The sequence below is a fragment of the Hypomesus transpacificus genome, chromosome 5, assembly GCF_021917145.1.
Source record: "Hypomesus transpacificus isolate Combined female chromosome 5, fHypTra1, whole genome shotgun sequence".
Classification (NCBI taxonomy): domain Eukaryota; kingdom Metazoa; phylum Chordata; class Actinopteri; order Osmeriformes; family Osmeridae; genus Hypomesus; species Hypomesus transpacificus.
The window spans coordinates 3,906,231-3,932,475 of NC_061064.1; the positions used below are offsets into that span (position 1 = coordinate 3,906,231).

The 26,245-nt window shown below is 48.9% G+C and overlaps 2 protein-coding genes across 2 annotated transcripts in view; both read right to left on the reverse strand.

Annotated features, from left to right (window-relative positions):
* Positions 1 to 811: 811 nt before the first annotated feature.
* On the reverse strand, positions 812 to 3,905 carry hspb1 (heat shock protein, alpha-crystallin-related, 1). Its single transcript, XM_047020457.1, has 3 exons — positions 3,286 to 3,905; positions 2,104 to 2,167; positions 812 to 1,520 (listed from the first exon to the last, which is right to left on the reverse strand). Exons 1-3 carry the CDS (start codon positions 3,752 to 3,754, stop codon positions 1,337 to 1,339), a joined length of 717 nt encoding a protein of 238 aa, XP_046876413.1. The 5' UTR covers positions 3,755 to 3,905; the 3' UTR covers positions 812 to 1,336.
* Positions 3,906 to 10,455: 6,550 nt separating this feature from the next.
* Positions 10,456 to 26,245, reverse strand: part of srrm3 (serine/arginine repetitive matrix 3) — a 52,325-nt gene continuing 36,535 nt past the window's right edge. The window contains exons 4-15 of the mRNA XM_047020932.1: positions 25,055 to 25,137; positions 24,207 to 24,215; positions 23,789 to 23,870; positions 22,966 to 23,034; positions 21,205 to 21,240; positions 20,953 to 21,003; positions 19,383 to 19,490; positions 18,760 to 18,925; positions 12,960 to 13,267; positions 12,559 to 12,792; positions 12,322 to 12,447; positions 10,456 to 10,672 (exon numbers count right to left, since the gene is read on the reverse strand). Of these exons, the coding sequence (XP_046876888.1) occupies positions 10,471 to 10,672; positions 12,322 to 12,447; positions 12,559 to 12,792; positions 12,960 to 13,267; positions 18,760 to 18,925; positions 19,383 to 19,490; positions 20,953 to 21,003; positions 21,205 to 21,240; positions 22,966 to 23,034; positions 23,789 to 23,870; positions 24,207 to 24,215; positions 25,055 to 25,137 (1,474 nt within the window). The 3' untranslated portion in view covers positions 10,456 to 10,470. The remainder of the gene's footprint in view (positions 10,673 to 12,321; positions 12,448 to 12,558; positions 12,793 to 12,959; positions 13,268 to 18,759; positions 18,926 to 19,382; positions 19,491 to 20,952; positions 21,004 to 21,204; positions 21,241 to 22,965; positions 23,035 to 23,788; positions 23,871 to 24,206; positions 24,216 to 25,054; positions 25,138 to 26,245) is intronic.

The following is a 26,245-nucleotide window of genomic DNA, read 5'->3' on the forward strand; positions in this document are numbered from 1 at the left end:
TACCAGTCTCCCACAGGGTAGAAACACACAGAGCACCACTCTGGCCCAGGGTTGGGCGTCTGTTGAATGGATGGGATAGAGATGAATAATTTAGACGTGCATTAAATATAAGGGAAATGGTGAGTCATGTCGTGTGAGGGGGGGGGGGGGGGGGGATGTCAACATGTTAAGTGGTTTGGAGACGGCTGCCTTGTCTGAAGTAGGTCTGTGTGAATCCTTGGCAGTTGGCTGTGTATAGAGTAGGGCTCGGGACAGATCCTGGATGTATAAGGGAGTGTATGCCCGGAATTTATGGAAGATCGAGAAACCGGGCATCTGTTTGGACAGATGCTCTGCACTGATTATCACAGCTATGTGTTGTGTATGTGCGAAATACCAGTCTGGCTGGGACTAAGCTGTAGTTTGGATGGCCCCCAATCAGAGATGGGGGAAACCAACCCATTCACTGCTGCTGGTCAATCCATTATGGCCCCTAAAGTGTTCCTGTATAGGAACCAAATAACACCCCAGCGCTCAGATTTCTGCCCAGCGTAGCCAGAGAATGAGCCGGAAGCTGAGGGCATAGCAGAGACTATAAATAGAAAACCCTTGCAGCCAAGCACTGACTAGGAGCATTAACGTGTGAATGAATACTGTAAGCTGCAACTGAGAATGGAGACTGAAACAAAATAATTGAATGAATGTTGCAGATACAAGCAGCCAGCCATAAAACTATGGTTACCGTGCCATAATAAGACACCAGCCTACATGTACCGCATTTCAAATTCTCTCATTTCTCACATTACGAGACAAGTTCGACAGACACGCCAGATCAAATAACGTTTTTTTTATTCTTGGTTTGCATGGGGACAGCCTTCCAAATACAACTACAGACAGCTGAAGAGAAGACACAGCATCTCCAGATGACCCCGGCAGTAGGACCAGGACTCTGAAGTTACTGTAGGACCTACACACTCATCTAGGCAGGAAAGGCAGCAGACAACATCGTGGATCCTTCTGACCGCATCACTGGAATGAGGAGGGTGTGTGTATTGGAGGGGGGGGGGGGGGGATAACTGGGTATTTTGATTTAAAAAAAAGTGTGATTGACAGGAGGACATGACAGACAATGCACACACAGCCCAGGCTGGCTCACTGCAAAGACAGAGGGAGGGAGCAGGCTAGCCTACTGCCACCCTGGGCACCACTGCTAAAACATGGGTGCAGGTTTGAGCTCTTACACAAAAAAGCAGCATTGAGCGATTTGACAGCCACCCCCCCCACCCCCCCTCCCTCCGTCTTAGCAAGCCACCTGTACGAAGCTGAAAGTGTGCGGGTCGGTTTTTCTGGACGAGCTTCACTCTTCCTCCTTGTGCTCCGCCTCGAGCATGGCCTGGCCGTTCTTGGAGCCGCTGCCGATGACGGGGATGTTGATCTCTGCAGCCTTGATAGCCTGCTTGTTGAGGGGGGCCTCCACGGTCAGCACGCCCTCGGGGGACAGGGTGGAAGCCACCTTCTCCATGTTGGCGGTAGGGGGCAGGCTGGTGGGGCAGAGGGAAAACGGCTCAATCAGGTTGCCGTCACACAAGGACGAGGGTGTGACACCAGATCGTTATGGCGTCACTTCCATGAATGACTACTTGTCATTGACTCAAAGGAAAACAGCCATCACGCCTGCTATGGCCCCTAGGTGGCAGCAGTGTGCTATGCAGCCCAGCTTGAGGGATTCTCCAAACACTGGGGCTGAAGCCAACATTAAAAACAGACTATTAAACCAAGCTAGCAGCGACAGGCCTTGTCAACCTGTGGGATCCACAGTAGTCAATGTATAATCCAAGTCAACCACACGAAACTGATGTAGCCTGACAAAATCAACATCCATGTAGGGAATGACAGATTCTGTAGGGTCATAACTAATGAGCCATTTCTGTAGTGTTGATGATCTGGAGGTACTATGAAAAAAATGGGTGCCATACGGACAATTATACTCGCTCGTCATAGAGCAGATCTAATCCATTTCAGCTGGATAGATGTTAAAGCTGGTTTAATCCACCAGCTAACAGACCAGGTATGAGTATTAACAATTGTGTATGACTTGTGTAGTGATGGTGTCAAGCTACTCACGTGTATTTCCTGGTGAAGCACCTGGACACAAAGCCATGCTCGTCACGTCTCTCCTCGTGCTGACCTGGGGACGACAGGAGTTAAGTGTCAACGCTGCTTCAGCAGAGTGGTAGTGATCAGGCTGGGGGTGGCATCAGACGCAGTTTAATTGGTTCCCTTTTCAACAGAACACATGTTGATCATCTCTCCCATGGGCCTGTACTCTCTCAGAAATGTACACCATGTGATGCCTGTCTGAACGCTCCTGGACTACTTCACGGCCTGGAGACAGGGGCATTTTTTAGCATCACACATGTTCCATATATGCCCAAAAACACCCCCCCCCCCCCCCCCCTTCTCCTCTCCCTCCTGGTATCTATATGCCCCCTTCTGAAACATGCCCAAGCATGATACTGTACATGTGGCACCTCTGAGCCCATCATCGAGTTCCTACAGAGACATGCCAGTGCTGAAATACAGCCCCCCCTTACTGACAGTTGGTGTTTGTTATGACAAACAGATAAAGGACATTGCCGTAAGTACACCATGTCTCCCAGAGGAACATTAATAAAACCCTGGATTTAGACCAGTAGTCCATTTAAAGTAACAGAGGGACACTGACTCACAACTACAAACCCCTGCTAGGACAGAATGTATTACTAGGTGCCCAGAGACACCCTGGGGATTCAAAGAGGAGTCTCACCATCCATATCAGACTCCCTGGTCTCATGAGTGGGTCCCAGAAAAAGTATTCTTCTCTACAGGTTCTTGAGTTTCAGCAACATAACGTTGTGATCCTTTAGTAACTAAAGGCTCTTTACGGAGCTCTCGTTACTCTGGAATGTTCCGACCATCCCATCCATCAGGCAGAGTAAGTCTCCTCCCGTCCCATAGACACGATGTAACCGTAACGCAACCCAGACTACCCTGCATCTACCCAATACCATGTTTATTTACATCAAGTCCGAGTGTTTTCACAGCTTTCCACATAAGCACAAATCTTTTTCTAAATAGCAAGTAAAACTCAGCAAGGCAAGTGTACATGACCCCATAGCAAAGAACACTAAGCAAAGGGTGTTTAACATCAGTATGAACTCATCTGAAAAGGGCATCAGCCAAGTGGGCCAAGGGGGAGTATTCGGATTCGGCTTAAGTCCAGTGTCATAAAATATTAAAAAGCGAGGGAAGGAAGGAAGGACTCACCAGTGATCTCCAGCACTCCATCCTTGGTCTTCACCACCAGTTCCTCAGGGGCAAAGTGGTTGACGTCCAGGCAGACCTTCCACGCATCCTGGGTCTGCTTGATCTCAGACATGCCGCTGCTCAGCTGGCGGGAGATGGTGCGGCCGTAGGCGGAAGGCCCCTGGGCATGCATCATGGGGTGCTGGCCCGCCATGGAGCTCTGGTGCACCAGGGGGCTGGAGGCATGGTGGTGCATGTGAGGCATGTGAGGCATATGAGGCATCATGGTGGGGGGCATGATGGCATCAGGTCCCATGTGGTTGGGACGCAGGTAGCCCGGCCAGTGGGCGCTGGGGAAGGTGGGGAACTCCTCGGCCAGGGAAGGCATGCCGAAGGCCTGGTCGAAGATCCGGCTGCCCTGGTACCAGTCCCTGAAGGGGTCCCAGCTGGGGGTGCGCTGGAAGCTGAAGGGGACGTGTCTCTCAGTCATGGCTGCTGCTGAAGGGAACAGAAGGCCTGGAGTTGAGCAGGAAAAAAGACAAGTTGCTGGTTGCAGATGAGGGCCCTGTTGGTCTCAGTCAAAACCTTGCCGGAAAGTATTGACTGCTTCTAAACTGAGGCCTTTTATACACAAATACCCCCACCCCCGTCAAAAGCACCCTCCCTTCTCACCCAAGACCCCTCCCCTTACCAGATATTTATAGAAGCAACTAGAAGGTCTATTCATAGCAGACGTAGCATTAGAATGGAATCTAAAGCACAGACCCACCCCTCTCACAGAACTGTTAAGCCCTCCTCCCTACAATTGTAATCTTCCCCTCCCCCTCCTCCCTAGCCCTGACATGATACAGGCCCAGAGGAATCTGGGAGTCTGCTGTAAGCAGACATACTCAGCAAAACCAGAGACCCGGCAGCTATACACGCACATATGCCGTTTGTGACATGGGCTGGTAGAGGACAATACGGGCAGTTCCAGTATGCCTTATAGATGTGGCATTATCAGTAGGATTTCAGGAAGGTATAACACCAACACGTATAATGCCCCCCAAACTTCCATCATAGTAGGGGAAAACAGACCCCCAAAAAATCGTTTAAGTAAGTAAGACATTAAGTAGCCTACAATAACGTTCACACTTGGGGAAGGTTTTAGAGTGCATTCAGAAGCTACCCGCTATCCAACCGCGAACAAAGGCCTTGAAGCAATTGTAAAACTACAATAAGTGTAAATGCCTCCACTCATGTGTTTAAGACCTTTCATCCGCTTGCATGTTAACTTGCAAAAATCAGTTAATACCATAAAAATAGGTAGGCTGAATGATAAGGCACTTTAGCTACTACTGAATGTGAAATCAACTTTCAGAAGCAGCTCTATGGAGCACATTGATTTCCCACCAGCAAAACAGTCGCATGATAACGACTATGAAGTAAAATGTGATTGCTAATGTCGACACCATCTTCCAAGAGCGGTTAGGCTTGCTATGCTAGACTCCTAGATTATTTGGAAGTTGCCAGTGTTGTATTGAACGAGACGATTGCAATACACAAATAACTGTCGAGACCTCAAACTTGCTTACATGAGCTCCATATATCATTCCAGGCTACTTTAGATGTTTGTGATAAATGCCCACGTTACCTTTTTTGCCAGATAACCCTTTGTGCCTCCTTGTTATTAGTTTAACCCCGTGTCATATGACTTTGAAAATTAACTTTATATTCTGTGCACACAGGTGACGCTAATCAAATTCAATTAAGAAGTAGGCCTAGTTGGTTTTATTTTGGCTAATATGTAGCCTACTTCATTCTGTCATTTCATTAGTAAGTAACCTAGATGTAAAACGCATTCCCGTTTAAACTACAGGCAGGTGCTCTCCTTTCTGTCTACAATTCTCCAGTTCCATACTACAGAAGTGTTTCTATTTTGTATCCAATACTATTTTCGTGAAGTTATTAAGGTTAGAAATATTGTTTCATCAAAAACTATTGATTATCTTTTGAGTCGTACTTTGTAAGTTTGGTGGATTGAATTTCTATTACTGCGGACCTATACACTCTGATTGCCCTTAGGATGTAGCGACAAATTCTGCATCCTTGTGCATATTAAGGGAGTTGCTGAAGGGTCCTTGCACGTATGTGTGTTTTTGCAGAGCTTGGCAGATTCTTCATATGTGCGGGTCTTCATATCGATATAACATGCGTGTGTCGGGCCAGAGTATGGGCCGTGGGCAGGCAGGCAGGCTGTGTCCGCCACGGCTGTACCTCTCTGCTGACTCAGTACTGTCACACTCATGAGAGGTTGCCCCTCTGAGGGCCCTATGGCACAACGCCTCGCATCACCATGGACCTGTGAGGGACATGCAGATAGCATCAGAATAGTTTACTTTCCGTGACTTTACTGGACACGTTATATAATCTCAGATACAGGATAACACCCGTAGGCCTATATGTTTATTGTTTGCACCTTCCGGTCACAGTAAATTCCGTGTTTGTGTAAAACTACATGGCAAATTAAACCACATTCTGATTTAAACGTAGTCATGTTGTATGTTTGAATTTGGGGGTAGCTTGAATGTAACCACAGGACAGCGGGGGTTGCGATGGAGGATTCCTTATCTATTGAACCAAACTATTTAACCAAATGGCCTGATTCACACCATCTGGCCATTTGCTGAGATGCATGGCCACATTAGTGGGAGAGGAAGAACTGACAGTTTTCTAAAGACATCACATTTGGTCTCTCACAACTGTGGGAAAGCAAGAGTTGGGCCTATTCTAATTTGTATTTCATCACACTTCAGCTCTTCGTATTTAAATGGTAAGACATCCCACCTGTCTTTGAGATTCTGTTAACCACATAACAAAGGAAGGCTTTTTTCCTCCCCCATGTTGGGACAATTAAACCAAATGGCCCTTTTCAAACCGTCTAGCCCCTGTGAAGGGTCATCACAAAAGTTGGAGAGCAACTTACGAAGACTAGCACAAGACTAGTGTTTTTGTAAATATCCTATTGAACATCTTTTCATGCCATTTTCATATCAAATTTCTTGTTTTACTACTTATATTTTGATTGAATCATTGATTGATTGAATCATTTTTAGTGTTACATGACTTTTGTTTTGTACATGGCAAACCTAATCAAAACTCCTCCATTGTCTTCCAAAGGCGTTGTATTGGTTCCTTTATCACAACTTGGTGGAAGAATGTGATGAGCCGATTTGAATTAGTATTCCCTCTTGTTCTTTGTTGTGGAAAGGACTCTCGTGGCTAGAGTAGTCCTCCCATTGCTGCCTTAAAAGATTAGGCTTTTTCTATTTGAATGAGGGCCAATGCAATGTTTTTACTTGTCACATTTCAGTGTGATGCATCTTTCACAGGTTTTGGTGTTGACATGTATAGCAGACACCATTCCAGACGTATTATTGTTAATCTAGTAATCACTGAAATGCCCTCTGTAGGTATATTAGTGCAGTGTAGTACTGTGAGCAAGATTGAAGAAAGTTGCACATACAGATTGAAAGACAACACAGGAATCATACTTTCCAGAGTTTATATTTATTGTCCAGTTTAAAAACTTGTTTACTAATGACTTTTATACAATCCAAAGGTTAGCGCCGTTGTACTCTAAATGACTGAACACTAGGTTTGTTGAATATCATAGTTGGTTAACTTTGTAGGTCACATTTAAAATGCAACAGCCATAGAGATAATCGTTTTTATCTCTAGGGAGACACGAGTGACATGAGGGTGGACCAATGGGACGGAAGACTGAGGGTGTTCCCTGATTGCATCGCTGACTTTCCTTCAGTTCAGACTGACCAGGAGCAGGAGAGACCGTGGGCCCACAGAGTCTGTGCTGTCAGGCTGGACTCTGGGCTGGACTCTGGCCCCAGGAGCCCTCTGATAGGAGCACGGAGCGGAGGCGAGGGCGGGCGCAGAGCAGCCTAGGGCGGGGGGCCCTGTGTCCCTCTCACACCAGATCACACACTGGTCCTATCCTGACCAGGGAGGGGGTCTGTATTTAAATGGGGAGACATCCCACCTGTCTTTGAGATTCTGTTAACCACATAACAAAGGAAGGCTTTTTTCCTCCCCCATGTTTGGACAATTGAACCAAATGGCCCTTTTCAAACCGTCTAGCCCCTGTGAAGGGTCATCACAATAGTTGGAGAGCAACTTACGAAGACTAGCACAAGACTAGTGTTTTTGTAAATATCCTATTGAACATATTTTCATGTCATATTTTTGTTTTACTACTTATGTTTTGATTGAATCATTGATTAAACTGTTGTATTCTTTTTTTAGTTAATCCTATTTTTATTGCTTTCCTACAGGTACACCTGCACTTAGAGATTAATGTTGTGTAATTTTTAACTTGTTTAACTACATGCTCTTATGGTTTCTTCCCTTTAGCACTATTTTTTGGTTGTTCACAATATGTACTTCTTGTTTTTGACTACCCGCAATGCTGTGGGGCTATCTTGTTGTTATTATCAGTGACCTATGCACTTTGTGAAGCTCTCTCTTGGAAGTCGCTTTGGATAAAAGCGTCTGCTAAATGAATAAATGTAAATGTAAATGATTGATTGAATTATTTTTAGTGCTGCATGACTTCTGTTGTTTTGTTGTACATGGCAAACCTAATTAAAACTCCTCCATTGTCTTCCAAAGGCGTTGTATTGGTTCCTTTATCACAACTGGGTGGAAGAATGTTATGAGCCGATTTGAATTAGTATTCCCTCACTTGTTCTTTGTTGTGGAAAGGACTCTCGTGGCAAGAGTAGTCCTCTCATTGCTGCTTTAAAAGATTAGGCCTTTTCTATTTGAATGAGGGCCAATACAATGTTGTTTATTTTACTTGTCACATTTCTGAATGTTTTCAGTGTGATGCATCTTTCACAGGTTTTGGTATTGACAGATATAGCAGACACCATTCCAGGCGTTTTATTGTTAATCTAGTAATCACTGAAATGCCCTCTGTAGGTATATTAGTGCAGTGCAGCGTAGCACTGTGAGCAAGATTGAAGAAAGTTGCACATACAGATCGAAAGACAACACAGGAATCATACTTTCCAGAGTTTATATTTATTGTCCAGTATAATAACTTGTTCACTAATACTAATGACTTTTATACAATCCAAAGGTTAGCGCCGTTGTACTCTAAATGACTGAACACTAGGTTTGTTGAATATCATAGTTGGTTAACTTTGTAGGTCACATTTAAAATGCAACAGCCATAGAGATAATCGTTTTTATCTCTAGGGAGACACGAGTGACATGAGGGTGGACCAATGGGACGGAAGACTGAGGGTGTTCCCTGATTGCATCGCTGACTTTCCTTCAGTTCAGACTGACCAGGAGCAGGAGAGACCGTGGGCCCACAGAGTCTGTGCTGTCAGGCTGGACTCTGGGCTGGACTCTGGCCCCAGGAGCCCTCTGATAGGAGCACGGAGCGGGGGCGAGGGCGGGCGCAGAGCAGCCTAGGGCGGGGGGCCCTGTGTCCCTCTCACACCAGATCACACACTGGTCCTATCCTGACCAGCTGACCAATCTTATAGCAGGAGTTTGACATAGGGTTCTAGGAGCTAAAAAAAGACGACCTCCGTAAGATTGAGACTAGCTTGTACCTGGATACAGGTAACAGCACAACATTTTGCATTAACAGCAACCAACCAGCCAGGAATGGCAGCAGGCCTGCTGTAGGCTGTGTGGGTCAGTAGTGTTTTACAGTACTAGTTGTACAGTAAGGCTGTAGCTGAGCCTTTTACAAGCCTGATGAATCACACGTCCAGGACAGCTACCCCAGTTCTCACCTCTCCTCGGAGACAGCAGAAGCCTTTTTCTCAAATAAACGGGCGCATATACCGCATATTCAAATATGTGAATACATCTGCTGCTGATTGCTCAAGATTAAACAGGACCCTCAAGACTTGATCAAGTCACTTAAATACATTTCATGAACATAAATATATGAATAAATAGATAGATACATAAATAAATAAATAATCAAACATAAATAGATCAATAAATAACTGCGGTTCCAATGTAAACCCACACAAGTGCATGGATGTCTGTGTAGACTGTGCAGTAGCAGGGGCAGCCTGTACTGCGGGCTCCACAGGAAGGAGTATTCACAGGGAACTCCTCCCCCTCGCCAGTCCACAGACAGGACGTGACACACAGGAAGGAGTATTCACACAGCGGGAACTCCTCCCCCTCGCCAGTCCACAGACAGAACGTGACACACAGGAAGGAGTCTTGACAGTACATAACACGTCACTTTTTCTGTCCCTCTTGCTTCAGTAGCACACAGGTCAGAGGGGGGAGAGATGCATCCTGGGATCTGTAGTCGTGGTTTTTGTCACCCAAGCAGCAGCCTTTCTCCTGATGCATCATGCTAGGTAGCCATCTAACGATAAGCCTCCTCAAATCACATGAATATACAGTGCATAGTTTACAAGCCAGAACTTACAGTTGGGATCTATACAGCTTGACACATATCGTACATCTTTAAAAAAAACGAAACAATCGGCAGTTCCTTGGTTGCGTCCCACCAAGTCATCGCAACGTTACCTTTGTTCTCGCTTTTGTTGATCTCTCGGTTCTTTAAAACAGAGCAGTCTGTGGGGGGATGATAACAGGACAGGACACACGAGGGCTTCTCCGTCCACCTGCCTTGTCTACCACCAGGAATCATGGAAGAGTCACTGTGGCTGGAATATCTTTGTTTGTCTTTGTTGGGTTTTCTGTTGTCGGTTATGTTTTTGGCCATGGAAGAATATTAAGAGAAAGTGCTTATAGATTTGTTCTTTAGGCATGATCAATACATTTCTGACACCTTCGCTAAACGTGGCTTTACACTGCTTGTGTGTGTGGCATCCACCGATATCAATATATTCCAGATGAATGCGCTATATTAGACATGTTCTCCTTGATTTGAGCTCAGTACTGTGGTAATTAAAGACTTGGGGAAACAAGAGCAGACCCAGCTACACCAGGGCCTGTATGTGGATCTGTCAGGGGGGTTTGAATACATAACGCCTGAATCAGGGTTCCTCTCGGCCTCTCCCCTCGACCTCTCCCCTGGGCCCCTCCCCTCGACCTCTCCCCTGGGCCCCTCCCCTTGACCTCTCCCCTGGGCCCCTCCCCTCGACCTCTCCCCTGGGCCCCTCCCCTCGACCTCTCCCCTGGGCCTCCTCTCTCCGGGCGCCCTCAGAAGCCGGGGCTGTCGTAGCTGCTGCGGCTGTAGTAGCTGTGGTTGCGGCTGGGGCTCCGCGAGCGGCTGCGGCTGCTCCTCCGGCTGTAGCTGCTGTAGCTGTCGTAGCTGCGGCTCCGGCTGGAGGGGGAGGGGCTGCTGGCCGAGCTGGAGGAGGAGGGGCTGGGCCGGTAGTACGGGATGGGCCGCTTCCGGGCGCTGAGGAGGGGGGACGGGGGGGACAGGGGGGGCGAGAGGGGGAGGAGGTTAAGGCGGGGAATTGGAAACTGCGCTGACAGGTTAGTGTGAGAAGGACCACCGCTCTGATAACTGCCCCGAGAGCAGCTCTGTTGGAACGCCCCGTTGCTGCTCAGCGGATCTTTACAACCACCAGCACTGCTTTCGGTTTTCCAAGTACTCTCAGTTTTATAAACTGTAGAATAATCTTGTGGAATTCCGGGACTTTGGGAGACGACTGTGGGAGGCGTCTGGGGTGAGTGGACTGGAGCTGATCTCAGGGCAGATCTGAGGGGGTTTCAGACAAGGTGCTGCAGTCAGACTGACAAGTGCTGGAAGAGAGCGGCTGCTTGTGTAAGAAGATGTCTAAACACACACACACACGCGCTGTACACGCAAATGGGTTAAAAGCATTAAATGTTACATTTCATTAGTGAGTGGGGCTCCCAAACAGAAATATGTTATCACCTAGAGGAGCAGATGCAAGTTGAGATGTTAAGATGCCGTGAGCACAGAAATCCAGTGGAAACCAGTTCAGTCAGACATAGACACTATCAAGGTAGTTCAGCTGCCTGATCTAATGTACTGCTGAATTCACGAGCTGTGTTAACTGTCGCTAATAAACAACCTTGATAGCATTTCTGCCAAAGACGAAAACCCCCAGTGTAGCAGCATTAGTAGTACATATCTGTGACAGCAGCGTGAGTGTGAGTATATTGAAGTCGATTTCCAAAGAGGAGCGTTAGGGAGCAAGAGAGCCCGAGGCAGGAGGACTGCGTTACTCTAGAGGGAGTGTGTTCACTGGCTGCTATGCTTCACCAAGCTTCAGGAGACGAACTAGTAGAGTCCGGCTGCACGGCAACTGTTACCACGGTAACCTTGCCGGCACCTCAGCAACATTCCGCTGTCTTGCCATTGAGGGACCTTCACACGGGAGCGAGAGAGCAACATTTCACCTGGGTTTTATGGAGAAGAACTGGCACAGGAAATATATCGGAACATATTAGTTGTCCATTTACTCCAATATTTTTCTCCGTAAGATGTTACAGCAGTAACTCAATTCATTTGTACCGTTTATAACACCTTGAATGTATTTGACAATGCATGATAGATAATATTGGAAGTCACACTCAACATGCAAAAAGGAGATATCTTAATAGACTCTCCCACAGATGTCACCATCACCCTTTACTGGTGCTACCATAGATGTCACCATCACCCTTTACTGCTGCTACCATAGATGAGGATAACCGAGGATTCTTTCTCATACATAAACATTTGATAACATGACGTGTGAACAAAAACCTGTAACAGTTTAAAAACCATGACATGCTGGTACCAAAAGGCTGCAAGTGTCGGGTGTGGTCTGGACTGGTGAGGTCAGGTCAGGTGTGGTCCGGTCTATAAAGGTGTGGTCAGGTGTACAATGGTCAGGTGTACAGTGGTCAGGTGTAGAGTGGTCAGGTGTACAGTGGTCAGGAGTGGTCAGGTGTACAGTGGTCAGGTGTACAGTGGTCAGGTGTACAGTGGTCAGGTGTGGTCAGGTGTGGTCAGGGGTGGTCAGGGGTGGTCAGGGGTGGTCAGGGGTGGTCAGGGGTGGTCAGGTGTGGTCAGGTGTGGTCAGGTGTTACCTAGTGATCCTGCGAGCCTCCATAAAGCTGGGGGAGTCTCGTCTCCTCTTCCGGATGGGCGAGTAGCTGCGGGAACGTCTCCGGGCGCGGCTGTCCTCGTCAGAGTGGTGAGGGCTGTCTCTCTCCCTGCGTACACACACACACACACACACATTACCATCAGCCTCAATGACTCCCTGAATGATTCCTCCCAACCCAGTGGTTCTCTGGCAGGGGGAGGGGGGTCGGCGGTCGGACCTTGCGTGGGGGGACTTGGCCTTGCTGGGGCCTCTGTCTCTGGACGGCGAGCGTGAGGACGAGCGCCCGCTGCTCCACGAGCTGCTGCGCTGCCGGAGGCTCAGCCCGCCTCGCGACTCGCTCTTCTTCCTGTCGGACGCGTGGCGGTGGCGGCCCGGCGAGGCCGAGGGGCTCCGGTGGTGGCCCTGCCCCCGGGCGCGGTGGTGCCGCTTGGACGAGTGGCCTCCTTTAGTCCTGGTGGAGGACAAGGGGGGGGACGGGAAGGGGACATTAGAGGTCATGACTGACTACCTTTGAAGCTCTTGTTTCTACAGGTGTCGTCAAAGTGGAATGACTGTCAACAGGTACGAGAGGTGAGAGGAGGCTAGGTGCTGTGGCGTGGTGGGGGTGTGTGATCTCACTTCCTGTGGTGAGAGCTCCTCCCTCTGTGGGGCTGGTTGCGTTGCGAGTGTGCTGAGTCACTGCTGTGCGCGGGAGAACGCGAGCTCTTTGTCTGAGCTTTCTGCCGAGTGCCTTTCCTCCCTGACGCTTGCGACGTGGACCTCCCCCTGCCCGCCGGCCTGCCCACCGGCCTGCCCGCTCCGCACACAGCCTCCCCAGCCTGGCTCTGGCCTACATGTGCTCCTGGGCTCCTGTAGGGGGCGCTGTGGGCCTTGTGATCCCTCAGTGGCGACAGCAGTGCAGAACCAGCAGTCAGGGATCTGAGCTTCTGTAGAGAAAGGATAACCAACAAACGAAAAAAAAACAGCAAAGGAAAAAAGAAAAAAAAAGAAAAAAAGGAAAACAGGGCCTTAGAGTTTTTTCACAGCGGTGTTTGAGCGCTACGGTGTACTTGGCAAAAGAAGGTAAACATCTAAAAGAAGAGATCTAGGTTTTCTCCATATGGCTTATAGACAGTCCTCTATGGTGCAGCGCATGCAATACTCGGCATGCAAAACCATAATGAGTCGAAGAAATCATAATCCCGAAAAGAAACAAAAAACTAGAAAGAAGAGGGAGAAAGGCTGAAGAAAATGTGAAATTGGATAAACCAAATTAAATATAAGAGCAGAGAGAGAGAGAGAGAGAGATCTACAGACTTGGTAGAGTAGAAAAGGAGGACTTCTTCAGTTTTAGTAATGATTCAAAAACAAATATGTAACAAAACAAAAAGAGTAGACAACTTGACAGAACATCACAGAAATGGAAGGAACAAAATAAAGATTCACAATTATAGAGTCAATCGAATCAGAGTCAAAAACAAATCGTCTGCTACTCAATTTGCTGTTTGTGGATATTTTTTTTTCCTGTTGAACAATTGCTTGAGATGTGAACAGCGACCCATTTTCTTTGAATTTTTTTAATGGTTACTCTGGTTTAACTCCCTTCTGGTTAACATCCACTTACCAATAAAGTGGTATTCCCTCCTTTAGTAGGTAAGGTATGAAGAGAAGGGAAAAGTGGGGCAACATAAGTGCATCATTAGATTCACAAAATGCAAGAGAAAAAGACACAAAACTCTCCCTGGCAGTGACTCATGAGACAATGCATGGATATCAACGGAAAAGAAATCAAAAAAGAAAAGAGGAAGACCACAATGTTCAGGGAACCCCTCACAGCGAAAGGCTCCAGACCAGCCAGTCTCCTGCCCCGTCGGCCGGAGAGCGGACAGCCATGGTGGGGGAGGGGGAAGGGAGGGGGAGGGGGGGGGAAGTAAGCACTCAGTTCAGTTAACTGGACTATCCAGACTCATCTCATCTCCTTGTCGGCTCTGCGTCTCGCTGTACAGTGTCTTAACTGGCCCTGGGTAGCCGTCCCCTGGGTAATATCTAACCTCCCGCTTAGAAATTCAGGTTTACATTGGTACGTATGTTCCTGCTTCACTGTTAAACTTTGACCTCTGTGTATAGTGTGTCTGCTGGGGGAAATGACCCTAATGACGCCTGTAAGTACAGGAGGTGAGAGCCCATAGCACTTACATACAGGAGCCTGCCCATTGTACTTCTTCTAACCATGCAACAGAGCTAGGGGATACTAGCACATCCTAAGAAAACTGACATCAGTCCCTGATATCTTCTCAGCGACAGGTAGTGACGAGAGCTCAGGTACATATCAGGGCGTAGGCAGACCTGGAGTGGGTCAAGGTTCGGCTTTATTCTGGGCTGGACCTCCTAGTGAAGCACACAGCCACTTGAGAAAGTCAAGCAGCAATTGTAACCAAAGAGCCCAGTGTTGGTGGAGTGGAGTCTTGTGTGGGTGTGGATATTGTGTGGAGTCCCTGTAGGTTTCTGTATATCCAGCAGCCGGTTATTTACAGAGAGCTCTGCCAGTACAGAGAGCAGTGTGTGTACGGATCCAAACACGGGGAGCTCTCACGACAGGCATGACCGCTCCGGTCGACTGGGCCTAGCAGCGTACAGTACGGCTGAAGCAGACACCGTCGACTGAGAACATCTCTTCTCCACCAGCGTATACAAGGCTGAGTAAGCAGCGTAAAGACACACAACCACTGATGCTAATGACAGTTGTTAGAAAAACAGTCGTCGAGGAAATTAACATGATCAAATCATAAGACGGATGTACGGATTCACCAACGGACAGAGAGATGCCGGACAAACAGGAATGCATTCTATCGAAACAGGAACAAAAACGGTGTACAAAGGAATGGACCTGGAGATAGAGAGGGATACTGGACTTCAGTATGTCGTTTTGGGAAGAAAGAGAGAAAACCATAATGCTAAGGAATTCAAACTTGGAAAAGCAAAAGTAGAACTGATCAACTTAAACAAATGAGCTAGAAGGTCCCTGGGAGAGCGATGACAGAGAGAGAGAAACATTGACTCAAGCTAGGGTGCTTCTCACATTCTTGTCTGCAGGAGGATCACGTGCGTAGGCAGGGCGTTACCTACCTTCCATTTCAATCAGTGACACGTATGCAATATCGACAAAACAAAGGAAAAAAGAAAGAAAAACAGGAGAAAGGCATGTTCTCCGCAGCGAAATGGGAAAAAGACAATGACCTCGTTTAGAATCAGAGCTGTGTATTTGACCAGAGACTAGAGAGAAGGAAACAAACCAACACAACGGAACTAAAGAATATGGAACAAACCAAACACTGGAAATCAAAATCAAACGGAATCAAAAAGAGAAATGGGGCTAAAATCTACATGATTTGCTGTCTTTTTCGCTTGTACAAATGCAGCCATGGTTAGAACCAAACATGAGGAGGGGACAGGGAGATGGGCAGAGTAGATCATGGTGTTAAAAGGATTTCCGTCATACAGATAGAGTAGTTGGAGGCAGGGGTGGAGAGGTGGAGGGAGGGCATGCAGAGCTGGCAGATGATAAAGAAGGGAGGAGCGCATGTCAGGACGACAGAGAAGGGCAAGATGTGAGTCACACACAGCACAGATGACAGGTGGGCAGTGACAGTGGGGAGGCTGAGGGGAAGTCACTGCTGGGATCTACAGCTAGCTAGCACATTGAAAAGGGACCCCAGTCACACCTTGGGGCGAGATATTCTCCTAGGAAAAGAACAATACCACTTCCTTGTTTTGGTTGATTCTAAAGGCTTGTGAAAGATGAGGGGAAGAGAAGGAGCCTGGGGGCTGGTTGGTCAATCCAATATAAAAGGGGTTGAAATCAAGAATCCCAGGTGAAGAGACTAACAATGGCGCTACAGGTTTGAATGGCTTGGGTCCCTTTAAAATACCAATGTTACAACATTGTCATGTGCTGTCCTATTTTGTGTCAACATGGCATGGTATTCCCTTCCCTTGGAGTGAGGTTGCAGATGTCTATTTGTCATGAAAAAGAGGACTATCAACGAGGAAGGGGAAACGGAGGGAAGACAAACAGAGGAGTGGAAGAAAAGATAGAGAGCCCCGGTCGCAGTAGAGTCACTGGTCTAATCTGTGTTTACAGTGCGGTATTCCTGTACAACAACCCCTGCTTCCCTCCTCTCTAACAGACAGGGAGGTTGAGGTAGAGTCAGCCTCGCATGGGAGACGTCCCCCGTGGACACTGGCAGGAGCGGTCTCGTGGCCCATGTCACATGAGAACTGCTGTCAAAACCATCGACCAATTTGAGCCAATCCCTTTCCCCCTTTCGCCTCCCCAGCACGCGATTGGCCCAAATCGGTCAGGTGCACAGCTGGGTGACGGGAGTGGCGCCGGAGAGCGCCTTGCCAGCCTCCACTCGACTGAGCAGAGAAAGATAGGTCAACATCAGGGGCAGTCTGACAGAGGTGATACTGCCACCTAGAGGCAACATGCAGGTCAACATGGCACAGTAAACAGTAAAGCAAGAAGAAGGGGCTCGCTCAACACCAGATGGTCTTTGACACTTCTGGAGGTGGGAAGGGAGCTATTACTGAGCAGAACATGTGCTTGAAAAGACTGTATGGACAAGAAAAACTATTACACATACCCATTTAACCTACTTGGTCCCGTTCCAAAGCATATGAGTGCTTTTTACATAAATGAGACAGAAAGGTTTGGGCATTTATTCATGGGTAATATTCCACTCAAATTGATTGGAAAGCAGAAAAGAAAACAGTAATGAATGAGACAAGCAGTGGGCGAATAAGAGAAAGAGAGAGAGAGAACGTGAGAGAGACAGAGAGAAAGAAAGAGGAGAGAGAGAGTGCAGGTGAGACAGGCCTTCAAATAAACACATGCAAACTGGAGCAGGAAGTTAGAGGAGATAGCATCGGTAAATCATTCCCCGGGGAGAACGCTTCTGGAGGCTGCGCAACCCGCTTTTTGAAGAAGAAAAAAAAGCGAAACCATTACAGCTAGCCTTTGGTTCTAAAATGAAGCCTTTTGTTTTGGTTAGCGGCGTTTTCCAGCCGGCTGACAGTTTCCCCGCTTGTAACGAGGCATTTAGAGGAGCGACGCTGGCTCTCCACACACCTCCCAGGCATCTCAAACACAACACAGTCAGCCTCTGAGGCCACTTGCATCCCTGACCGACACAATACAGGTGAAGGGGTGTTACCGTTTCAAAGGAGTCAAAGCATGGAAAACAGTTCCAAACGAGATCGTTAGGAAGGAATGAGATCACATTTGAGACATAGCATAATATCAGTATTGGGTTAGTTTGGTGATCAGAGCCATAACATGGGATGGTCAGTGTACATAAAGAGTAACTAGTAATACATATCTCTACTGTACCAATGTAGCTATACATTTTCTTTGTCTCAACACACATAAACCAATGGCATTACTGTCTACTTTAACACTAGAGAAACACATGAAGCTAGAACCTCGTCATGTTAAATTCACCTCCAGACACAGTTACATCACCAACCAAAAACAACATGAAGACGCCTTCTCATACAGCAATGTCGATGTAGGGCATTATCCTGAAGCCTACCTGCAGCCTTAGATATCTACAGCATAGATGTAGCTATAGCAAGGTTGCTCAATGCAAAATGGTTCCTTAAATATCAGGTAATTGGATAGATGAGCTTGACTGTCTCATTATTGATGGCAATCTTTCAGAAGTATGATCAAAAGTTGGTCTCTAATAAGTTCTTCTCACTAATAGAGCATAATCTAACAGGTATCGCTGTTGAAACAGGTACGCTAATGGGGTGTTGTGTGAAAATCTGCCTTTTTAAGTTAATTTAAGGAGCACTAGAGCGGGATACGTAGGTTATGTATTAATTCCCTGGTTAAAATAATTCAGGTTTTCATGGTCTCTATCTCTGCAGGAGTCTGCTTCAGCATGGTTCTTCTTCATGAAGACCCTCTGGGTGCCGGAGCGTCTAAACCCCAGAACTCAGGTGTTCACCCTGAATGCAAATGTTCCGTCGGGTCAAAGATGAACGGATCCTGGAACGTTCTCGTGGCTCTCCAAGGGGTTCGTCTGACAGAAATGTCTCGCGCGCCTCCTATCCCGCCTCCCTACTCAACCCTCCTACTCCTGAACGTAACGTCAACATGGAGGTGTCAAAGAAGACCAGAAACAAGCGGCAGCGAGAGGCGCATGTATACACAGTAACAGAAGCTACCCTGCAAACAAGGAAGGACTACAGGAAGACATCTTCTCTTAGGACCAAAGCAAAAGAAAGAGAGGTCATTTCAACCGACACAGAGGGAGGAGGGAGTAAACTCAGGTTAATTGGAGGAGACAGTGTGGAAGAGACCATTTGAGTGCAGGGTGGGTAGGGGGGGGGAGAGGGGAGGTGGAGGGGCGGATCAGAGAAGGCTACATACATCTTGCCCTTTGTCGCCCTCGGCGGGGTTGAGCCTGCCGGCCTTGCCGTTGCGGCTGCGTTCGCCGTGGTGCCCGTTGTGCCACGTGACGGGGCCGTCGGGGCCGGGGGACGGGGACGGGCTGGAGGCTTTGTGGACCTCTGTCTTGTGCTTGGAGTATGGAGTCCTGGAGGGACAGACAGACAGACAGACAGACAGACAGACAGACAGACAGCAGTCACTACCAGAGCTACAATACTGCCCCCTTGAGGCCAGGCCTCAGAGCTATCGTCAAGTCATCTTACAGGGAGATTGAAAAACCCCCCAGACTCCCAAACTGAGTAACGATGTGGACCTTCAGAACAGAAATGACTCCAGACGGAGAGCGACAGTCATCCCAGAAGGTGTTCTGTTCCAGTCAGAAGTACATGCAGTGCAACACCACGGCTGTCTGCCATGATTGCAGTAAACATTGCTGAGGCTCGGCGCAAAGGCTGAACTCTGAACGTGTGTGTCTGGGTGTGTGTGTGGCAGCCTTGATACAAACTGAGGGGAGCTGGGGTGTGTGTGTGTGACACAGGGGATGGGGTGTGGTGTGTGTGTGTGTGTGACACAGGGGATGGGGTGCGTGTGTGTGTGTGTACCTGGCGGGGGACTTGGAGGGGCTCCCCGTGGAGGAGAGGGATGCGCTGCGGGAGCTGCAGCAGCTGCCTCTACGCTGGGACCTCCTGCTGGGGGAGTCTGCAGGGGACCTGGGGGCCACACACACACACACACAGGCACACACACACACACACACACACAGGCACACACAGGCACACACAGGCACACACAGGCACACACAGGCACACACACAGGCACAAACAGGCACACACACACACACACACACAGGCACACACAGGCACACACACAGGCACACACAGGGATGCACGCACACACACACACACACACCGGGGGGACCCACGCATGCACGCACAGACACACACACACACACAGGCACACGCACACACACACAATAGAGACAATCACATGCAGTTCAATTGGCCACAATAGAATTGCATGTACACACACACACACACGTTGTTGATCCCATGTTGGGTTGCATGGTCCATGCCTGCTCTCTAGAGACACTCCAAGTCATTCAGTTTGTCTTAAAGACAACACCTGCTGAAGGGAATGACAAGCCAGCCCTCTGCCAGGGATCCTTTAGATTTCAGTCACACGCTGTTGCTGAATCTCTAATACAACTTCACTCTATGAACCAGAGAACAACACTCCCGTATTAGAGAACAAGCTCTGCTCAACCCTTCTCCACCCATCCTAATACCCTCTCCAGATCATGAATATGCTAATACAGTCTACAAGAAGAGATTGGAAAGAGGTTTGCTTCCGACCACAGAATCCTACATGAACATGGGAATGCCAGCGAGTCAGCAGGGGGCCCAGCTAGTGAGCTGTAGCCAGTGAGCAGCAGCTAGTGAGCTGTAGCCAGTGAGCAGCAGCTAGTGAGCTGTAGCCAGTGAGCAGCAGCTAGTGAGCTGTAGCCAGTGAGCAGCAGCTAGTGAGCTGTAGCCAGTGAGCAGCAGCTAGTGAGCTGTAGCCAGTGAGTAGCAGCTAGTGAGCTGTAGCCAGTGAGCAGCAGCTAGTGAGCTGTAGCCAGTGAGCAGCAGCTAGTGAGCTGTAGCCAGTGAGCAGCAGCTAGTGAGCTGTAGCCAGTGAGCAGCAGCTAGTGAGCTGTAGCCAGTGAGCAGCAGCTAGTGAGCTGTAGCCAGTGAGCAGCAGCTAGTGAGCTGTAGCCAGTGAGTAGCAGCTAGTGAGCTGTAGCCAGTGAGCAGCAGCTAGTGAGCTGTAGCCAGTGAGCAGCAGCTAGTGAGCTGTAGCCAGTGAGCAGCAGCTAGTGAGCTGTAGCCAGTGAGCAGCAGCTAGTGAGCTGTAGCCAGTGAGCAGCAGCTAGTGAGCTGTAGCCAGTGAGTAGCAGCTAGTGAGCTGTAGCCAGTGAGCAGCAGCTAGTGAGCTGTAGCCAGTGAGTAGCAGCTAGTGAGCTGTAGCCAGTGAGCTGCAGCTAGTGAGCTGTAGCCAGTGAGTAGCAGCTAGTGAGCTGTAGCCAGTGAGTAGCAGCTAGTGAGCTGTAGCCAGTGAGCAGCAGCTAGTGAGCTGTAGCCAGTGAGCTGCAGGTGCTGCGGGGTGGAAGACGCCTCGTCGAGGAAGCCTTACCGCTTTCTCTGCTTGTTCTTGTTTTTATGTTTGTTCTTCGGGCTGCCCGATCTGAAAAAGAGACATGATTCACGTCTTCACGCGATGCAGCGGGCGCCAAGTGAACATAGAGCCCAGTGAATGTGTCCGAAACTGGACTGGGAGGTTAGTGGGTAAAGGGAGGTCTATCTGCTTGTTTTGTTGGATGGTTGTTTTAAACGCTGCACTGTGGGGAGAGGTGTTGGCTGTGGGTGTGCAGGGTCGACCACTCACCTGTGTCTCCTCTTTCTTCTGGAGCCAGAAGCAGACCTATAGAGACATGGACGGACCTCAGTTAACACACACACACACAAGCGCTCGGCGACGACACCCCGGGAACAGGACCACGCGGCACGCCCCCCGACCGCAACACAAACGCGACCATCTCCCGAGCTTAACGAGGCAGGGAGCACATCCGCCGGTGTGACCGGCTCGACACTTCATCGTCCTTCATACATGCACACTCCAGTTGCCATGGTGATTAGTCAAAGTCAGAGAAGCCGACGAGAGCGTTTTTTTCCGCCTTTCTCTCCTTCCTCTCTGCCCTCTTTTTCTGTTAAAGAACACCACACTAGCGTGGACGTTTGATACAGCGTGTACCACAGGGAGAATACCGTGAAAAACAACACAAGTCATGTTTTCTCCTTTGGCCCAGTGAAAAAAGGAGAGTAATACAGCTGTCAAGGTAAGGCAGGGCTGGGACACAGTGCTGTGGCACCACAAACCCACCAGCCCACAGGAGAGAAGCTTCCGGGGCCTCTTTGGAGCCTTGTTCTGGTCGACTCATTTATTTCCTTCCAACCACTCTCAGACAGCTTCTCCCCTGGTAGGCCCGCTGTTGGTTAACCCCTTCCTTCCCTTCCTGCTGCTCTGGAAGCAAGTGCAGGTCTGGGTTTGAGTCCTATAGGAGATGCACCTGGGCCTCAATATGGAGTCCCCAGCGAGCAATAATTACAGCCGGGCCCTGAAAGGAGTCTGGGATGGATCCAGTCAAGTGGACACGGACTGAAAATGTTTCTGAGGACAATGACTCCCGCGCACACACACGCCCTCCCCCAGCTCCGAGTCCTGGCAGACTGCATCACAGGAGGCCAGGCGACTCTGATGCCACAGCTCTACATGTACCATACATTATTCATCAATAGACAATACCTGCATTGCAGAGGACCTGTTGGAGAATCCTAAGGAGGGGGAGAGGTTGGGAGATGAAGAGGGGCTGGGAGGGAGGGAGGCGGAGGGGGGCCTTGGTAAGGAGGAGAGCAAGGGGGGCTTGGGGAGGGTGGGCAGCGATGCTCAGCAATTCCAGGAGGAGCTCATTTTTCTTGTTTTGCTGCATACATACAGGCCTGCTTATTAGACGAATGAGTTTAATTCCTCGTGTGAGATAGGCACGAGGGGTGGGGGGGGGTGGTATACAATTGCTCATTGTCGTTATGTTCTCCCTAGGGGCGTAGCAGAATTGTTCCCGACTGAACCTCCCCCCCCCCCCCCCCCCCCCCCCTCCCGGTGTGCTGACTCTGTGATTATGACATTATCGGAAAACTCTGGAAAACAGAAGCAGCCTTTCTGTAGGGTATCATAAGTCATCATTCGTAATAAAGAACTGGAACAAAAATCCTGTGCAATGTCCTCCTCGCCAGCCCCTCTATAGCCTCATGAATAATGCACTGGACAGCCAGGTGCTGTTTTGTGTCATGAAATAACAACTTACTGTAATGTCTCGTGTCTGTACTACTTAAGGCGGTGGAGAAATGGATTTGCAGCACCGGTGTGAGAGCTTAGTGATGAGGGTGGTGAATCTAGGAGTGTGAGGCTAGGGGTGTGAGGCCAGGAGTGTGAGGCCAGGGATGTGAGGCTAGGGATGTGAGGCTATGTGTGTGTGCCTCTGCTCACAGACAGAGCCGTCCTCACCTCCTCTAATTTGGAGGACGACTGTTAGATTAATGAATTCTTTGATTATGGGTGAAGGTGCATGACACACACACACACACACACCTGTCTCGCTTGTGTTTCTTCCCGCTCTTCTTCTTCTTGTCTCTGCGGGAGGGGGAAGAGCTGTCAAACCTGGAGCAGACAGAGAGACAGACGAACAAACCCAGATGAGCTTCGTTCAAGACGCCGCAAGCTGCGGTTAACGTCGCCTCTTACATTTACGCTGTGATATTCCAGCAAGACTATCGGGTGGTAGCAATCTGCTTTTGATCACTGTTACAAACTCTACTTCAACACAACACTCGTTCCAAGTTCCTCTCCACAACACTCCATCCCCGTAGGCTATTCTGGAACTCATTCTCACTCTGAAACTCATTTCACCTCTGTCGCTTTCTTCTCTCTAGTTTCCCCTCCCTTGTTCTTCGACCTGTCCTCAAACGCTCCCTCCAGAACCCCTCCCTCCCCTCTCCCTCTCTCTCCCCCTCTCTCTCTCTCTCTCCCCCCCTCTCTCTTTCTCCCCCTCTCTCTCTCTCTCTTCTCTCCTCTCCTCTCTCTCCTCTCTCTCCCTCTCCTCTCTCTCCTCTTCTCTCTCTCTCTCCTCTCTCTCTCTCTCTCCTCCCTCCCTCCCTCCCTCCCTCCCTCCCTCCCTCCCTCCCTCCCTCTCTCTCTCTCTCTCTCTCTCCTCTCTCTCTCTCTCTCTATCTTTCTCTCTATCTCTCTCTCTCTCTCTCTAGCTCTCTCGCTGCCCTTGTCAAAGAGATGAGGGAAGATCTCAGCAGAGTGAACCATCACTCCCCCACTTTCTCCTGGCTTGACATTTGTTTCCCAAGCCCTGTCTGCCAGCAGAGAGGCTGTGAGTGAACAGGGAGGGATGAGCCGTACTGACCGACTCCTCCTCCGGCCAGACTTCTTCTTCTTCCTCTTCTTGGGACGAGGAGATGGAGAGCTGCTGGATTTCCTCTTGGGTTCTGCAGTGAGGGAGTCAGAGATACACAACAGGGTTAGCAGGGGTTTATGGATTGGTCTTCCAATTCCTTAGGATTCAGTCGTTGAGCGTAAATACGTGTACTGTATGTATGTAATATATATGTGTGTGTGTGTGTGTGTGTGCGTGTGTGTTTGGCAATCTCTGGAAATCTTTGCATACATTGGATTTTCAGAGAAATGCCTCTGAAAATTATCAGATAAAGCGAGAAGATGAATTCCTGGTTTATTGGTTTTGTAATGTCATTGGCAGTAATGAGTGTATGCTACAGGGAGAGTTCTGGAAGCCAGGGAGGCATGTCTGAGGAGCTGTGGACTGCCTGTCTCATCTGCATATATATCAAACATCACAAGGGCACATGAAGAGGGTGAAGGGAAGCCAGATTTGATTTCCCACTTGAAAGGTGGAAGGTTCTCCAAACCTCCGGGGTGTGTGTCACGGGGTGTGTGTGTCACTGTGTGTGTCACTGTGTGTGTCACTGTGTGTGTGTGTGTCAGAGCCACAGAGCTTTATCACTGACAGCCTGGACTACATCCTCTCTGGAGGGCTCAGAGGTAAGCTCCTCTACTGGCAGCCCTCCCGCCCTGCTCCCTATCACTGACACACATGAGGCCTGGGGGAGGGGAGTGTGTCTGTCTGTCTGTCTGTCTGTCTGTCTGTCTGTCTGTCTGTCTGTCTGTCTGTCTGTGTGTCTGTGTGTCTGTCTGTCTGTCTGTCTGTCTGTCTGTGTGTCTGTCTGTCTGTCTGTCTGTCTGTCTGTCTGTCTGTCTGTCTGTCTGTCTGTCTGTCTGTCTGTCTGTCTGTGTGTGTGTCTGTCTGTCTGTGTGTGTCTGTCTGTGTGTCTGTCTGTGTGTCTTTCTGTCTGTCTGTCTGTCTGTCTGTCTGTCTGTCTGTCTGTCTGTCTGTCTGTCTGTCTGTCTGTGTGTCTGTCTGTGTGTCTGTCTGTCTGTCTGTGTGTGTGTCTGTCTGTCTGTCTGTGTTTCTGTCTATGTGTGTGTGTGTGTGTGTGTGTGTCTGTCTGTCTGTCTGTGTGTCTTTCTGTGTGTCTGTCTCTGTCTGTCTGTCTGTACATTCATGTGTGTCTGTGCAGGTGTGTGTGTGTCTGTGTGTGTCTACTTGTCACCTGTAGTCGCTGTGACTGACAGAGTCTCTGTCATAGTAGTCCCTATAGTCTTCCTGGTAGCCATCCACCAGGGGCAGGGTCTTCCACCTGGCCATCACCATGCTCACCGTACGGCAGCTGAGCCACCCTGATGACAACAAACACTGAGGTCAGACACGGCCAATAACAATAACAAAAATGATAAGAGTGTGCACGTGTTTGCATAGAGGGCCTAATCTGCAGATAGATCGTCCGGTGCTGTAACAGCCTGAACACAGAGTAGACCCAGCTTCCAGCTCCTGTGCCAAAACGGTCATTTCAGCCAGCTGCAACATTTCATGCAATCACCATTTCTTTCTCTTTCTCTCCCACACGCAAACACACGTACAGATGACGGTCCAATCCTCCGTAATCCCCCCATCCTCACACACGCTCTGTGATTATCCCCTCATCTCTACAACAGCCCCAGGAACAGGATTATTACTGGGAGAGTTGCCTGCATCGGCCCCCAACCAGGTATCATGCTAACGCTCCGATGGCTCCTACACATGCTTAAAAAAAAAAAGGGTTTTAAATAAGTCCATTAGTCTAGAGTTCATCAGCTAACCATGCTAACTGTACCACGTGGCCTGGAAGCATAGATGCTACATTTCTGCTGCATCGGGGTCAGAGAAGGTGAGGATTGGGAGCGAAATGACCCGTGTGCGCGTGTGTGATTGGTAAGGGTGAACAGCAAAGAGCGAGAAGGGGGTTGTTGTATCCCCTTGTTTGTTTGGCAGAGACAGCCAGCAGGGCTCTTAATTAGCTGAGCACCACTAGGCACAGCAGGTTTGCCAAATAACAAAACAAATAACGGCATTCCGCACATTCCGAGGGCCCATAAGCAAACGGACACACACGCATACACACGTCAGCCGGTCTCATTTCGATAGAGACAAGCTCATTTTCAAGCCTGAAATCATTTGAGGAGATCTGAAGTGAGCTATAACAACAGCACAGTAGAGTATTAGAGAGAGAGAGACATTTGGGATGATCACACTTGACATTTATGAATTTAGAAACTCTGCCAATGGCTGAGAGGGAACGGGCTGTTTCCATCTCTCCAGTTGCGTTGCATCAGGCAGCAGATGACTAGCAAATGTCTCACCTCTCACGCAAACAGGACAAATGGACAAATGCGTCCATGCCAACAGTCTCAGGCCTTGCCCGCTGACCCCCAGGGTGAGGCCTGAATGCCCCAGGGCCCCACTAGGAGA